At 38.4% G+C, this 15,732-nt stretch overlaps 1 protein-coding gene across 3 annotated transcripts in view; it reads right to left on the bottom strand.

Annotated features, from left to right (window-relative positions):
- Window positions 1–15,732, bottom strand: part of EMB2410 (embryo defective 2410) — an 87,637-nt gene that overhangs the window by 17,261 nt on the left and 54,644 nt on the right. For all 3 annotated transcript variants that reach the window (XM_088974098.1, XM_088974099.1, XM_088974100.1), the window contains 5 exons: window positions 12,476–12,633; window positions 11,839–12,367; window positions 11,164–11,331; window positions 10,954–11,013; window positions 9,208–9,330 (listed from right to left, as the gene is read on the bottom strand). In XM_088974098.1, coding sequence (XP_088830224.1) covers window positions 9,208–9,330; window positions 10,954–11,013; window positions 11,164–11,331; window positions 11,839–12,367; window positions 12,476–12,633 — 1,038 coding nt within the window. The remainder of the gene's footprint in view (window positions 1–9,207; window positions 9,331–10,953; window positions 11,014–11,163; window positions 11,332–11,838; window positions 12,368–12,475; window positions 12,634–15,732) is intronic.

The following is a 15,732-nucleotide window of genomic DNA, read 5'->3' as shown; positions in this document are numbered from 1 at the left end:
GAGCAAACAATTTTGAGCGCTCATGAGAAGGGAGATGTACAAAAGAAGGAATGTAGTTGATAAAAACACAAGAATATAAGCTACCTCCACCCAAAAAGAAGGTGCATGCGACTCATGTAATAAGGTCCTCACAACACTGAGAACATGTCCATTCTTACGCTCGGCCATACCATTTTTCTAGGGAGTATTTGGACAGCTTCATTGAACTTGTATACCACTAATTTTCAAATAAGATGGAAAGTCTCCACCAGTATACTCTCCCCTAAATCTAAGCAAAGGATACGTACACAAGATTGAAACCAAACTCATACAATGGTGCATGTGAAATAACCAAAATGTTGGAAAAACTTCTGATTTGTGCTGAAGAAAATAAATCCATGTGTCCCTAGTGCAATCATCAATAAACAATGCAAAATACTTGTACCCTAAACGAGAATATAAGTCCAAACATTAGTATGTATAATATTAAATAGTAAAGTAACATGTGTAGACTTGGGAGAAAAGGCCAAAGTACAATTCTTACTCAAACAACAAGAAACACATGACGTATCAAAAGTTTGCAAAGTAGGAATTTTGTTTCTTATAAAACTATAGTCAAACAAAAGCTTTAATTTAACCACAAATCCAAAACATTGTTTCTTTGACCAAAAAAGGAACTAAATGAGGACGAGCTAAAATAGGCTGATGACTTGGTAGTAAGAGACTTCTTGAACTCCAATGCAAATAGGTGGCCCTACGCTCCTCCCCTTTTACCTTCCCAGTGCATTGTTCCTAAATCAAGCAACCATAAGAAGAAAAGGTAAGAATATAACCTTCATTAACAAGTTGAACTACCAAAATAAGGTCTATAGAGAGTATTAGGATTCGGCCTGCCCTTGAATCCTATTAAGCTGATAACAGTCAAGAAGAATGAAGAGAGAGAGAGAGAGAGAGAGAGAGAAAGAAGAGAAGAGAAGAAAGGGAGAGAAATAACTGGTTCGAATGAGAGAAAAAGATCACTCTCCCATTCGACCAGAATTGATTTATATTACTTATATTCAAGGTTCAAAGTATCAATACGATACGCCTCGTATCGGGCGTATCGTATCGTATCTTTTTCAAAAGATATGGTCCTAAGTGCCTATTTCCAAGTGTCTTGGACCCCTAACTTTTTTTAATAATAAAAAACATCTTGTAAGCTTCCTAAAAAACCAAACTTCGAAAAAAAAAACTAAAAAAAAAAAGTGTGTATCGGCCTTTTCTAAGTACCGATATGATACAGCCGAAATGCGTATCGTATCAATACTTTGAACCTTCTTATATTATGGAAAAGACACATGTGCCCCTACTTAAGTAAGGGACACTAAATCTAACATAATCTTACACATCAGCACATAAACATAAATATAAGGACAAAAATACCCCTACTTATTCGACACTAACACTCCCCCTCAAACTGGAGAATATATATCATACAATCCCAGCTTATTACATATGTAGTCCACTCTTCCCCGACTCAACCCTTTAGTAAACAAGTCTGCCCACTCTGGTTCCCTGTGTTAACATATGTAGTATCTATCACTCCACTCAGCACCTTCTCTCTCACAAAGTGACAATCAACCTCCATGTGCTTGGTTCTCTCATGAAACACCGGATTAGAAGAAATATGAACTACAACCTAATTGTCACAGTAGAGCTTCATTGGAGTGTCAACAGTGTATCCCATCTCCTGTAGAAGGTTCTTCAACCACACTAATTCACAAGTAGTATGTGCCATAGTTCTATATTCTGCCTCTGCACTGCTTCTTGCCACAACTGTCTGTTTCTTACTTTTCCATGTCACCAGATTACCCCCAAGAAAAGTGTAATAGCCTGTGGTAGATCTCCTATCAAACATAGAACCAGCTTAGTCAGCATCAATATATCCTTCTATTTAAAGTTTTCCACCACTCTTGTATATCAAACCACGACCAGGAGCCCCCTTTAAATACCTCACAATCCTTAGAACCGCATCCCAATGTGGAACCAAAGGATTCTGCATGAACTGACTTACCACACTAGCTACAAATGAAATATCTGGCCGAGTAATGGTTAGGTAGTTCAATTTACCTACAAGCCGCCGGTATCTGCTAGAGTTTTCCAGCAAATCAATGACACAAGTTAGTGTTTATTTCCATAGGTGTTTCAGCTGGTTTAACACCTAACAAACTTGTTTCTTCCAGCAAATCAATGACATATTTCCTCTGACACAAGTTAATACCATGCTTAGACCTTGCTACTTCTATTCCCAAGAAATATTTCAACTTACCAAGGTCCTTTGTCTGGAAATGTTCTTGCAGAAAAGCCTTTAACCTATCAATGCCAATTTTATCATTTCCGATAATAACAATATCATCTACATACACCACCAATAGGATCTTTCTTGCCTGAGAGGCATGGCTGAAGACTGAATGGTCAACTTGGCACTGTTTCATACCAAACTTCTTTACCACCTCACTGAACCTACCAAACCATGTTCGAGGAGACTGTTTAAGCCCATAAATGGCCTTCTTTAGTCTGCACACCTTACCGTCCTTCCCCTAAGCAACAAACCCTGGTGGTTGCTCCATATAGACCTCCTCAAGCAGATTATCATGCAAGAAAGCATTCTTGATATCAAGCTGATTGAGGGGCCAATCATACATAGCAGCAAGAGAGATCACAACACAAACTGAACCAATCTTAGCAACTGGGGAAAATGTCCCTATGTAATTAATACCATAGGTTTGGGAGTACCCTTTGGCAACCGGTCTAGCTTTCAATCGCTCTACACTACCATCAGGTAAGTACTTAACGGTATAAACCTACTTACATCCAACAACTTGTGTTGTGGATGCTTTTATTGGAAAGAAATATGGGCCCTTAACAGCCTGCTTACCAGGAGGAAGAGGAGTGAGGTCCCATGTATGATTATGAGTTAAACCTGAGAGTTCTTCTTCCATTGCACGATGCCATCCTGGAGAGGCAAGGGATTCTTGGACATCCTTAGGGACAACAACAGAAGACAACAAGGTGATAAGCTGGCGATGGGAAGCAGAAAGGTGAGTGAGAGAAACATAATTAGAAATAGGGTGAAGGGTACAACTGCACTTACCTTTCCACACAACAATGGGAAGATCAAGGTCAGATACTGGGGATGAGGTTGGTGTGGGGACAACTGTCGAATCTGTTGACGATGATGGAACTGGAGGAGACTTACATGTGTGCAATGTGTATACACTTGAGGATACGTGGCCGCTCAACAGGTGGTGGCACCGGAGGCAAGGACTTGGTCACAACTGGAACAAGAGGAACGGAACCCACAACTGGAAGAGGAAGGGAAGGAGGTGATGAGGAGGAAGAAACATCACTGGACCCCAAGAAAAACGGAGTAGACTCAAAGAAGGTAACATCAACACACACAAAAGAACATCAAGAGCTAGGATGATAACATTTATACCCTTTCTAAGTCCGAGAATAGCCAAGGAAGATGCGCTTAACGGATTGTGCATCTAATTTGTCCCTTCCTGGGCCTGGATTATACACGAAGCAGACACACCCAAAAACCCGAGGAGAAAGAGGAAACGGAGACAAGGTATGGAACAAAGTGGTGAATGGAGAATGACCATCAAGAATAGACCTGGGCATCTGGTTAATCAAGAAGCAAGAAGCACCGCATCACTCCAAAAGGGTTTGGGGACATTCATGTGATGCATGAGAGATCGAGCTGTTTCCAAAAGATGACGATTCAATCTCTCAACCACTCCATTTTGTTGTGGGGTGTAGGTACATGAAGTCTAATGGATAATGCCATATTGGTCCAAGTATTCTTGAAATGATGAAGAAAAATATTCATGGCCATTATCGAAACGAAAAATTTTAATGTGAATACCAAATTGGTTGTGAATCTCAGCATAAAGTTTTTGGAAAATGGTAAACAATTCACTCATTTCTTTCATTAAATAGAGCCACGTCATCATTGAATAATCATCAACAAAAATGACAAAATATCTAAATCCATTGTATGACATTACTTTATAAGGACCCCAAACATCTAAATGAACCAAAGAAAAAGGACTCGACATACGGTTACCAACCCTAGGACTAAAGGGAGCACAATGATGTTTCCCCAACTGACATGACTCACAATCCAAAACAGAAAGATGGCTCAACGAAGGAGTCAAAGACTTCAAAACTTTCAGTGAAGGATGACCAAATCAATAGTGCCATTGGAGAGGAGAGAGAGATGACTGGAGAGTTGTTGACGTTCTTCCACCACCGTCAAGATAATACAATCCATCGGCTTCATGCCCTCCACCAATCTTCATCCTCATCTTGAGATCCTGAAAAATACATGAAGGGTAAAAAGTAATAGAGAAATTAAGAGACTTTGTCAACTTACTAACTGACATAAGGTCAAATGGAAACTTAGTGGCATACAGAACTGAGGATAAAGGTAAAAGGGTCATGTTAACATTGCCAACCCCACAAATGGAGGATGTGGAGGCATTAGCAAGGGTGACAGATTGTGATGTTGAGCAATGAGAGAGGGAAGAAAACACACCTGGAGTTCCAATCATGTGATCGGAGGCTCCTAGGTCAATAATCCAGGGATTGGGTGTGGATGCCAGACAAGCCATACCTGAGTGTGCTAGAGTGGTCGTGTTCTACTGAGATGTGGCCTGAGCAAACCCCTCTTACTCATCACGGGGAACACTCATCATCTCCTTCCCGGAAACACCTGTGAATGTAGGCAGTATCTAATTAGCTGAACGACTCGCTTGTTTGAAGCTAAAGTCACTAGTCATGGCAAGATTGGTCCAAGTTGAAGGTGGACAATGCAAGTCATAGAAATAATTAATTGCATGTCCATCCATACCACAGTGTGCACCTCCTCGGACTTGAACTACATCCTCGGTCACGGGCTCTCCTTGAATCTCAACCTCTAGTATGACCACCACCACCACTCCGGCCATATACCATATACCGGTCCACTGCTACCACTACGGCCAAACTGAGCTCCACCTCTAACACCATGACCCCTTGATACTGCAAAGGCTGATCTATTGGAAACACTAGTGTTCTCGGTAGATCCAATGGAAATCTTCCTAACTCGAGCAAACACTTCTTCTAAGGAAGGGAGAGCTGATCCTCCTAGTAGCAGGGCCCGCACTGGTTCATACTCAGATCTCAACCCCACAAAAAGTTGAGTTACATCAAGTTGTTCTCTCTGTTGCTGAATTTTGACATCAGAAGTGAGGGGGTGATAAACATTCAACTCATTACGGATGTTTCTCATACTAGCATAATACTCCTTAAGACTCTGATTACCCTACTGTAGATTAAAGTATTCCTGATACAGCTGATATACTCCGGTTGTATTGTTTTGACCCGAATACAACTTAGCATGACCCCACACTTCTTTGGCAGTGTCAAGAAACATGAAGTTTACACTAATCTTGGGTTCCATACTATTCCATAACCATGTGATAATCTGTGTATCTTCTTGTTCCCAGTCATCATACTCATGAGAATCGGTAGAGGGTTTCTTCCCTTATGTGTTTCACCTTCTTCTTTGCCTTAAGAAAAACTTCTACAGGTTTAGCCCAGGGTACATAATTTTCTCCATTTAGTTTAATGGAGGTCATTTGAACATTCAGGTAATTAGTAGGGGCCATCACATTAGTCTTGCTATCACTACTGTCTCCCATAGCTGAATTCAGCACACTGCACACTAGACCACACCACACACTGAACACACTAGTTTCAACACTTAGTACTGCTGAAAATTGCACTCTTTACACCACAAACCCTACCCCACGACTACCTGAACACTCACCACACTGTTTGAAGACCACTCCCCTTTCGAATCACACTGAAAGAAACCATAAACCATAGCACACTACAATCTGAAATCCCACCATACGATCTGAAACAGACTTATGATTTGATTCACAACACGAAATTGCATAGAAATCTCTTATCTAATCACCCGGAAATCAGACCACACAAGACATCCACTACACCATACGAATCAGCCCTCTTCTCTTCATCGATTAGGGGAGGGCTTCTTAGAAAACATAGCAACCAACCACAAACAACACAACTGGAGGCATAGAAACCTCCAAGGGAAGAGGGCGACCACTCCTTTTCAGCCCTTTCCCTTATCTCCAACAGATGGCGAATAGACCAAGAGAAAACCTTCGACTGGGTGCGCAGAGAACAGAATTCTGGGCAGGTCTGATTTGCTCAGTTATGCTCTGATACCATATTAGGATTCAGCCTGCCCTTGAATCCTATTAAGCTGATAATAGTCAAGAATGAAGAGAAAGAGAGAGAGAGAGAGAGAGAGAGAGAGAGAGAAGAGAAGAGAAGAGAAGAGAAGAGAAGAAAGTAAGAGAAAGAACTGGTTCGAATGAGAGAAAAAGATCACTCTCCCATTCGGCCAGAATTGATTTATATTACTTATATTATGGAAAAGACACATGTGCCCCTACATAAGTAAGGGACACTAAATCTAACATAATCTTACACATCAGCACATAAACATAAGTATAAAGACAGAAATACCCCTACTTATTTGACACTAACAGAGAGATTGGTGACAGATAAGGTCTTGGTAAGGGAAAAGGAAGAAGAGTGTGAAAGCTTAAAGGACAAACCATTACTACCAATGATGCTTAATTTTTCATCATTGGCAATAATAATATGTTTATGATGGATTTTAGTATAATTACTTGAGGGTTCAAGGTATGCTTCGGTCATATGATTATTAGTTCCATAATCAATAATCCAAATAGAAAAAGGGGAACAATAGCTGAAAACTCACCAAATAAGCCAATAGCAAAGAAAGCAGAAGAGATAACAAAGGATACCATTTGCCGAATTTTCTCTTCATCCATAGGTGTAGATGACTTACCTTTAATAGAACAATCTGACTTAGTAGAAGTGATGTCAGAAGCCTGGCCCTCAAGCACCTGATATGTACGATGATGGTACTTCTTTTGAACACCCTTAGCTGGTCAAACAGAGCAATCCAGAACAATGTGACCATGCTGCTTACAGTAAGTACACATTTTTCTTCTTACAAGGCAAAACAATATGGCCAAATCCTTTACACTTGTAGCATTGAACCATTGAGACATCCTTATGGTTGGTTTCCTAATTCCATGTGCAATGAAAGCAGTATTAACCCCAGTATTAGCTAGCTTTCCATCAAGTTCCGTAATAGTCGAAAGTCTAGTCTCCTCCATAAGTAGTTCACCCATCACTAAGCCCAATTTTGGAAGGGTACCTCTGCTCAAAAAATTAGACCTGATTATTTCATATTCAGGTTTGAGTCTCATTAGAAATTGATGTACCTTTCGTTTCTCAAAATGTGTTTGAAGGTACTTGACACACTCAGCAGAATCCGAAGGATCAATGTGGACTAACTCAACTCAGCCCATAAGTTCAGAAATTTGGCATGGTACTCTTGCATTCTCCTGTCCCCTTGGCAACAAGCAACAATTTCAAACTCTATTGTCTGGACATGCTTGACTAGTAGTAAACTTTCTTTAGATATGCATACATGGCATATGCGGATTTCATTCTTCTCATACGAACAACAAAATGGGTCTTTATAGAGCTCAGAATTTAGGAAACTGACTTCTCATTGTCAAGATTTCATTGCTGAAAAGCCTTCACATCAGTTTCTTCAGGTTTTAGTAACCTTATGGTCTTACCATTCAGGTAGCCTTCTAAAACTTTTCCCTCAACAAAAAAAATTAAAGTGGAACTTCGACATGCTGTAGTTATTTCCATTGAACATTACAGGAATAACATTAATCTTTTCATCCATTTTAACAAGCAGTTCATAGTTCAACAGTGTAACAATAGTGAAGCTGAGTCCACAACTAGACAAATAACAACAGTTTTCCAAGCAAAAAAAAAAAAAAAAAAAGAATCCAGAATCTTTCTAGACACTTAGAAACAGTATCTCACAACTAAAGAAGAAAGATTTTCCAGGGAACAAGTCCAAATAGTAAGGTATCCAAACAAGATTCATGTAGCCGATCCCATATAGTTGGAATAAGGCTTCGATGATGATGATTGTCAAATTGCAGGACAGGAGTATAGTTTTCAATTATAATTGAATCTTATGGTTCAGACCTGATAGCCCAATTACAGACTCTATAGGATCAAATTCAGAACTGGTTCTGCATATTTACTAATGAGGTTGGGCTCGGTTTATGCAAACCTGGACCCAACCCGATCCATTGACAGCTCTAGAAGTAATCAACAACATACAGCCATTGGAGATCTGTTCTAGACTCAATAATAATAGACGGATCATAATTATTAGATTGCATCCTCACAGAGTGGAAGTAATGGTTTGGTTCCCGTTCCTCACAGAAAGAGCTCCATCAAATTAAGTTTGAGACTTGTTCTTTAGGTAATCCTTGACCTTCTGTGGTAGGATCTTTATCCACAGAGAGCAGCTATGTTATCAGATGTTGCATCCTGGACTGATTGGCACTATTTACTTGGAAGGAGCTGAATCTCTACCCCTTATTGAGGGGAGGATGCACAAGGGTCAGATGTATGCATCCTTAGCAGCTATGTTATCAGACATGATAGACAAGATCTTTGATATCCAGGGTGAAAACTCATTCTGTTGGATCTCTAAATCAGACAAACTTACAGTCAATAGCCTACAATCAAGGCTCAGGGGTGAGGTTCTAAATCCCCCACTGGGCCCACCCACCCCACCCCCGCATGTAACCCCACTTTCTACTTAAATAAAATTTAAGCTACATCCCAACCTGGAATAGATGTAGGAGTTTAAAAAACAAATTGGGGGTGTTGATAAACAATATGAATTTTCATTACCAATTTAAGGTTTTGTTGTTATTATAAGGTGTTTTGGTACTAGATCTTGGAGCCTTTTATTGGATAAGTATGCTAGAATATTATAACTAATGTTCACATAACTAAGTTCCATTAAAACCTTGTGCACAGGTCATCCATGTACAGTATACCTGGAGGTGAATAGGTGATTGAGTTAACAAACCCTGCCAACTATGGAACCAATTGTCTGGTTGGTTGAAATCATAATCAAAGAGCAAAAACTCTTACAGAATAGATAAATTTATAAGCTTATCTAAAAGGATCCTTGACTAGAAAAGAAACCAATATAATAACTAGTGTACTTGTTCAATGGGAACTCACAACATCTCCACTCCACCGAGCAGCCACATCAAGGGCCTCACCCAGGACACCACTAAATTTTGGATTAAGTACGGATAAAATTCCATGTCCCCTTCTTTTCTGAAAATTAAGCTGGAGTTCTGCCTGGAAATAAGCAAGTAGTTAATTAATGTCTGACAAACAATTTGGACTTGCCACCAACAACCAATAAAATAGCATTAAATAGAAAATCATCCTCAAAATTTTATATTACAAAAAATGTTGTTCAAAAGACAGTTATTAGTTTAAAGAATCAACCATAGCCTAAAATAATTGAGAACAAAAGAACTACAGTGTCAATGAAGTGAAATTTGCAGCCAGAAGCCCAGAATGTAGAGTTGCAACTTGCAAGTTTCTAGTCACCTTTTCACATAATGAACTTAAAAACCAATTAAGAAGATACCAGTTAGGTTTGATCTCTTGCCATTGCAAATAAGAAATACTTTTTCTCCAACCAAATAGTGTGAACAAGCTGAATTTTAATGGCTATTGAGGGGATAATCCTGGTTCCATGGGTGGCGGAGGTGTATTTTAGAGGGCAGAGTTAATTGTTTTCATGCATGATGTATTCCCTGGTATGTTTAGTGATAACAACTAATGAATAGTGGAGCCGTGGCCATTTTGCAGGGTCATAGGTTCATCCAAGCTCTTGGGCATGACAGGTTGGTAATGCATGGAGATACAGGTAACACCTTCCAAGGGCAACTCCATGGGGATTGGTGAATTTGTTACAGTAGGCCCATGCCTTGGATTGCCAACTGAACTTGTTTTTATGTGTCCCAAGGCTGACATACGTTTTTGCAGACATTCCTGTGAAATGCAAGGCTAGGGCTGCAAGTCCGGTTACCCAATTTAAAGAAATTCAATTACACCATGCTTGGGTTAGAGTCTGGGCCCATTCAAAATTTAACAAATTCTCAACCCTACTGAACCTAAGTTGCACCCCTATGCAAGGCTCATTTATCAATATCATAGTGCAGGTTTTCATTACCAGGTTTAAGATTATCATTACTAGTTTACATGTTACATTAAGCTTTTTTTTTTTTTTTCCATTCTGTTGAAGCTCAATTAGGGTAAAAGGAAATTTTCATAAAACAGTTACAAGCCCAGCACTTCTAGATTGAACAGAGTGTTGGGCAGTCAAAAAACAATATATCCAAAAATTAGTGTAGCAGAAATGTGAATAAGGAAATGGATGTGTGGGAAAAATATAAAGGATAGGATCAGAAATGGATTTGTTTGAAGGAACCTAGGAGAACCTCCAATAAGTGATAAAATGTAGGAAAGTAGACTAAGGTGGTTTGTTTACTTGTAGACAAGGACATCTATGGCAAAAGTTTAAGAAAAAAAATGTTACCTGTTACAACTTTAAGGGTCTACAAGAACTTAAGGGCCCATAATTTAACAATGGATAAGACACTGAACAAAGTGAAATGTGGGAACTGGATTCATGTACCTGGCCCCATATAATTGGGACAAGGCTTAGTTGATTTGAGCTGAGTTGATTCCTGCGGAGCTCACTCCCTAGTTTTGACCTGTTGTCATTCCTTGCTCTTCTCTTCCCATGCACATCAAGATCAGATGATGATGATCGGCTAAGCCTTATCCAAACTATATGGGACCGGCTACACGAATCCACCAAGATCAGATGATGAAAGTAGGAAATAAAAAGCAATTCAAGAAAAAAAATATAGCGTCATAGAAAAGTTGTGCATGATGAAAACACACCCTCTGTATTGTTCCTCGAAGTGAAGCCAGCTCCAATTCATCAAGTGGTAAATTCCGCACCTACCCACATAACATAGAAAGGTTAAGAGTTGAGATCAACAGTAATTCCAAGCAAACATAACAAGTCCACATTTAGAAGATTTAATTGATATAAAAGTCAATGTACATTTTATTTACAATAAAGGGTAATTTATAGATGAGAATAAGTACCTCCAAACTAGATGAATATTGTGGCTGGTAACAAACATTAGCTCTAAGTTGCCCCTTCTGAAGGGAAAACAACAACATTCCATTTTGCAAGTTTTCTTCTGTCAGAGGTTGTAATGGACCAACAACCTCAACTGCCAAACTTTCATCTGGCCTACCCATGGCATCCAACTGCATTGCAAAAAGAAGGATTTTTTTTTTTTTATAAATGACAAAAAGGAGGAATAAAAGGAGGTACTATTCAACCAAGAATATCAGGCAACAAGTAATACCAAATAGAGTATTTGCTCAAACATGATTTGAGACATCAACAATAGTAACAGCAAAAAGAACAGCAACAGAAGAAGAATGCAACAGCAGAAGCAACAATAATAACAGCAACAACAATATAATAAAAAAGCACAACCAAAAATAAATGTTAGTCTTTTGTAGATCATTTATAATCTGGAACTCGTGTTTATTGTACTGGTAATCCAATTAACTAAATATCACTTCCACTTGTGGACAATTTTCTAGCTCATGTTTTAGGTGCTTCTCTCTCAGACCACAAGCTCCCTAACATGGATCACTCTCCTGTGTCTATAGAGTTACTCTCCACATTGTATGATTAAACAGGAAAAGTGCTAAACTACAAGATCAAGAAAGAAATCATAAAAAAATGCAGGATTTAATTTATACCTTTATATTCTCACGAGAAATTGTCAACGATCCAACCAACTGAGGTGCCAGCATCAGCTGATTTAACTTGATGCCCGAAATTGAAACCTCCCCAACAAGACTAGTTGGCTTTTCTTTACCAGTCATCTGCACATCCAACACATTATTCATGCAATCAACTACTTCCTCAGCCAGTATACTGGCAGGCTTTACAATATTTCCTTGAAACTTGATCCTTCCAGTTGCTTTCAGATGCATGGGTCTTGGAGAATCAAAAGGATAAGAAGAGATCAAGCTGAAGAACTCAAAACCACGCATGCGGAAGTCCATTTCAACTTCCTCAATGACTACAGGCACAATACTCTTAACACTATAATCTCTTCTGTTTAATGAGTAATCATCAGGATATGATGTTTGAACATTCATATACAAATCAAAAGCAACTGATGAAGAATTGACTGTAATATAATCATGTGAAATAATAATATCACCACGTGCATCACTGAATGACCCTTCAGCTTTTGGTGCAGCCCATTTGATGTCAAATCTCCTATAACCCAATGACAAATACATCTCATTGAAATTAAAAGAACATTTAAGATTAAACAAATACATCAACTTCTTAATAAAATAAGAACATCAGATGTCAGTATCTTACGGTTTTAAAAGGGATCCTGAAAGCTTAGTTTCTCCATTCAGTTCCCCTATTTTGAGTGGCATCAGTTGAAATTGACCTGGTAGATACCGATACATAACTTTGTCAAAGGACAAATTTCCCGAAAAGTTCACATCCATCGCTGTGTCATCCACCTCACCCTATCAAAAACATAAGAGTTAAGGAAATGAAACTGTTATATAGCCTGACAAATAAAAGATCAGGGGTAAACAGATGCTTATGAGACCGTAAATCAAATAAAAGTTGTAAATATAAGAAAAATCCAAATCAGGAATAGAATAAAAGTGGGAGAAGGAACATATCATTCAATGTGGCATAGAAGAACATTCAGAAAAATTGTATAGAAACCAAGGTCTTATGGCAAATATTTATGCAAACAAAAAAATATTGCAAAACCAAATAAACAAATTGTGCTTACAATATATGTATAATCAAGAGAATTAGACTTGTGTTATCATGGTAAATCTACAGGTAGTCCAATAAAAGCACTGCCCAGGTAAACTCCTTGACAAGCCAGGAACCCTGTCAACTGTAATAGGTTTGTGCAGTTGCCTGGGCAATGCCCAACCACTATAGATCAAACATAACGGGTGTCAACAAAATTCATGGGAAACTAACTATATCTTTCTCAAGTCTAGCAAATAATGAAATAACTTTTTATTCTAGTAGGGGTTGTAATGACCAATGAGTAGAATCTTACATATGATACACCACACAACTGTGCTCCCAAATCCCCATAATACAAGGAAAAGTAAGAAAATTAGGGATCAGCCTAAAGAATCTCTACATTAAATAGTTCCTCCTGTTTTTATTTATTTAGTTTTTTATAGCAACTTGAAATTATATTGACTGGTAAGAAAAAAAAAAGTGTAATTAAATACTTCCTCCTGTTCCCGACTTAGGATTTTGTTATGAATTTTGGTTTTAAATGTGGGAGGATCAAGAATGAACTGTGGGGTATAAAAAGACCACACAGGTCGAGTATGTCAAAGGGGTTTAGCATAGGTGAATGCCTAAAGATTAAAGATAGGATAATGATATAGAATCCTTTTCTCATTAACTGCTACAAAGGAAGTTTGATGGAAAAATGTGCAATGGAAAAAAGGAAAGAGATAGGAGAGCCAGGAAGGAGGATACTAATGACTTATTTTCAATTAGATCCTTCTATGTCAAATTGATTAGGGAAAGATCAGTTTTTGCATCATCTTCAGTGGATAACTTTTTAGGAAATCCAGTTTCCCATAGGGTGGAGACCTTGTTTGCCTTGGCCACCTAAATACTTTGTTATGTGTAATGAGAATGAAGAAAATACTGATCATCTTTTTCTTAATTTCCTATGTTACAAAGAGTTCTTTGTGGTTTGCAGCTCTGCTTATTCAGGGTGGAATGGAAATGTAAAGGGAATCTGCTGCTGTTAATGTTAGGTCATTTGGATGCATTTTGCATAAAGTTCACATATAGCAATGTAGGTGGTATTTGGAAAGAAAGGGGAAAGAAGGACATTATCGTCATTATAGCTCGTCATTATAGCCTTATCCCAACTATGTGGGGTCAGCTACATGGGTCCTGTTTCACCATTCCATTCTGTTTACAGCACCATTTTTACACTATCTCCTAGGACCCATTTGAACGATTACTGGCTTCTCATGGACTGGGATTGAGTTCCAATAGGAGCTTTGGAACTGCCCAGACCAATCTTCAGAGTGATTGAAATGTACCTTAGCTTCCTTTGTATATTTTTGCATGTTTCCCTTTCAATAGAAGTTTTACCACTACTCATCCAAAGAAGACAGGATAGGGGATAGATGTTAACTTTGCATCAACTTCAAAATGTTGCTATTAGCGAGACATGTAGGCGAAGAAAGAAGAGGGATATCCTTAGATTGTCAAGTGCTAAGGATATGTGGAGATTCTTTATCTTCAAGGGGGATTAGAGGCTACCAGTTATGCCATTTCTAGAAATCAAGAGTGACTATCAAGACATTTTGAAGATAAAGTGCAAATTGTATGGAAGCTCACTTTACATGCAATATTTTGGTTTAATGTTGCCAGACTCAGACCAGATAAGACAATGGTTCAAAGTATTGATACACCCTGATATGGCGAAAGGGGTGCAGTGGTACTCTGTACCTAACGCATTATTCTTTTTTAGTTTTTTTCCCAAAATTTAAGGGGGTTATTTTAATGTTATTTAACTATTAAAATTAGTGTTTCCTTAATATACCTTAAAAAAGCTGTATCGGCCACCTGCTGATACAATATGATATGCCTGATATGAGGTGTATCGTGTAGATAATTGAACCTTAAGTGGACAGCTGGTCTGTTAGAACCAAGAACCAATGACCTTTTTTTCTGGTTTTAGATTTGCCAAGTTTTCAAGTTTTTGGAAAACCAGCTCACCTATCAACTTCTGTGAACCATTGAAAACTACCAGGGTTTCAGCAACCTAACCAGTTATTAACAACCTGCCCAAGTCATTGATTTAGGCCATTATCCAATGTTGGTCCTAGCTATCTGGGGTCTTCAGAGGGGTGAACTGGATATGATCCTAACCTTTGGCAGTGGTGAGATTCAAAAATATAACCTCACATTTACAAAGAATAGCATGCTACCATTGAACTATGGCCATTACACCACTTATGTTCATTGTCTTTTCTTTAATTTCTATATTGACTTAATATGTATATTACTTTTGACAAAAGAAACCTCGGTCACTTATATGAAAACCAAGAAAATAGCACTCAAACCACAAGTTACACATGTTTTTTTGATTTGTTTATGTGCAAGTTACACATGTCACAGGTCATTGGACTGAACAAGTGATAAGACCATTTGACCAATGACCCGTAGCCCTTCTGGGTTGGTGAACAGTCCCGAGTCTGACAACATTATTTTCGTGGACGCGGGTAGAACAAAAACAGAAGAAACTCCAGAGGAACTTTGAGATGGATATGTCAAGACATACCTCATGAATTGAACTCTAGTATTGAAAGACTTCAAGTATATAAAGCCAAAAAATCTCAAAAAAAATATAATACAAGATCACGAAGTATAGATACAGGATGCAAAAATACTAAGAGAATGGTACCTGATACAATTTTAGAGGAACTTTATTGCTTACTCATGATCTGATGTATATAGAGGGAAGGAGAGAAGAAAATAGAGGAAAGCAACATAAAATAACTGTTTATTGCTGACTTACCACAACACTTCCAAACTATCTAGCCATATCATCACTT

The sequence above is a fragment of the Nelumbo lutea genome, chromosome 2 (genome assembly GCF_056320005.1).
Source record: "Nelumbo lutea isolate HS-2025 chromosome 2, American lotus-T2T, whole genome shotgun sequence".
NCBI classification, from domain to species: domain Eukaryota; kingdom Viridiplantae; phylum Streptophyta; class Magnoliopsida; order Proteales; family Nelumbonaceae; genus Nelumbo; species Nelumbo lutea.
This window is presented reverse-complemented; position numbering and strand designations above follow the sequence as displayed.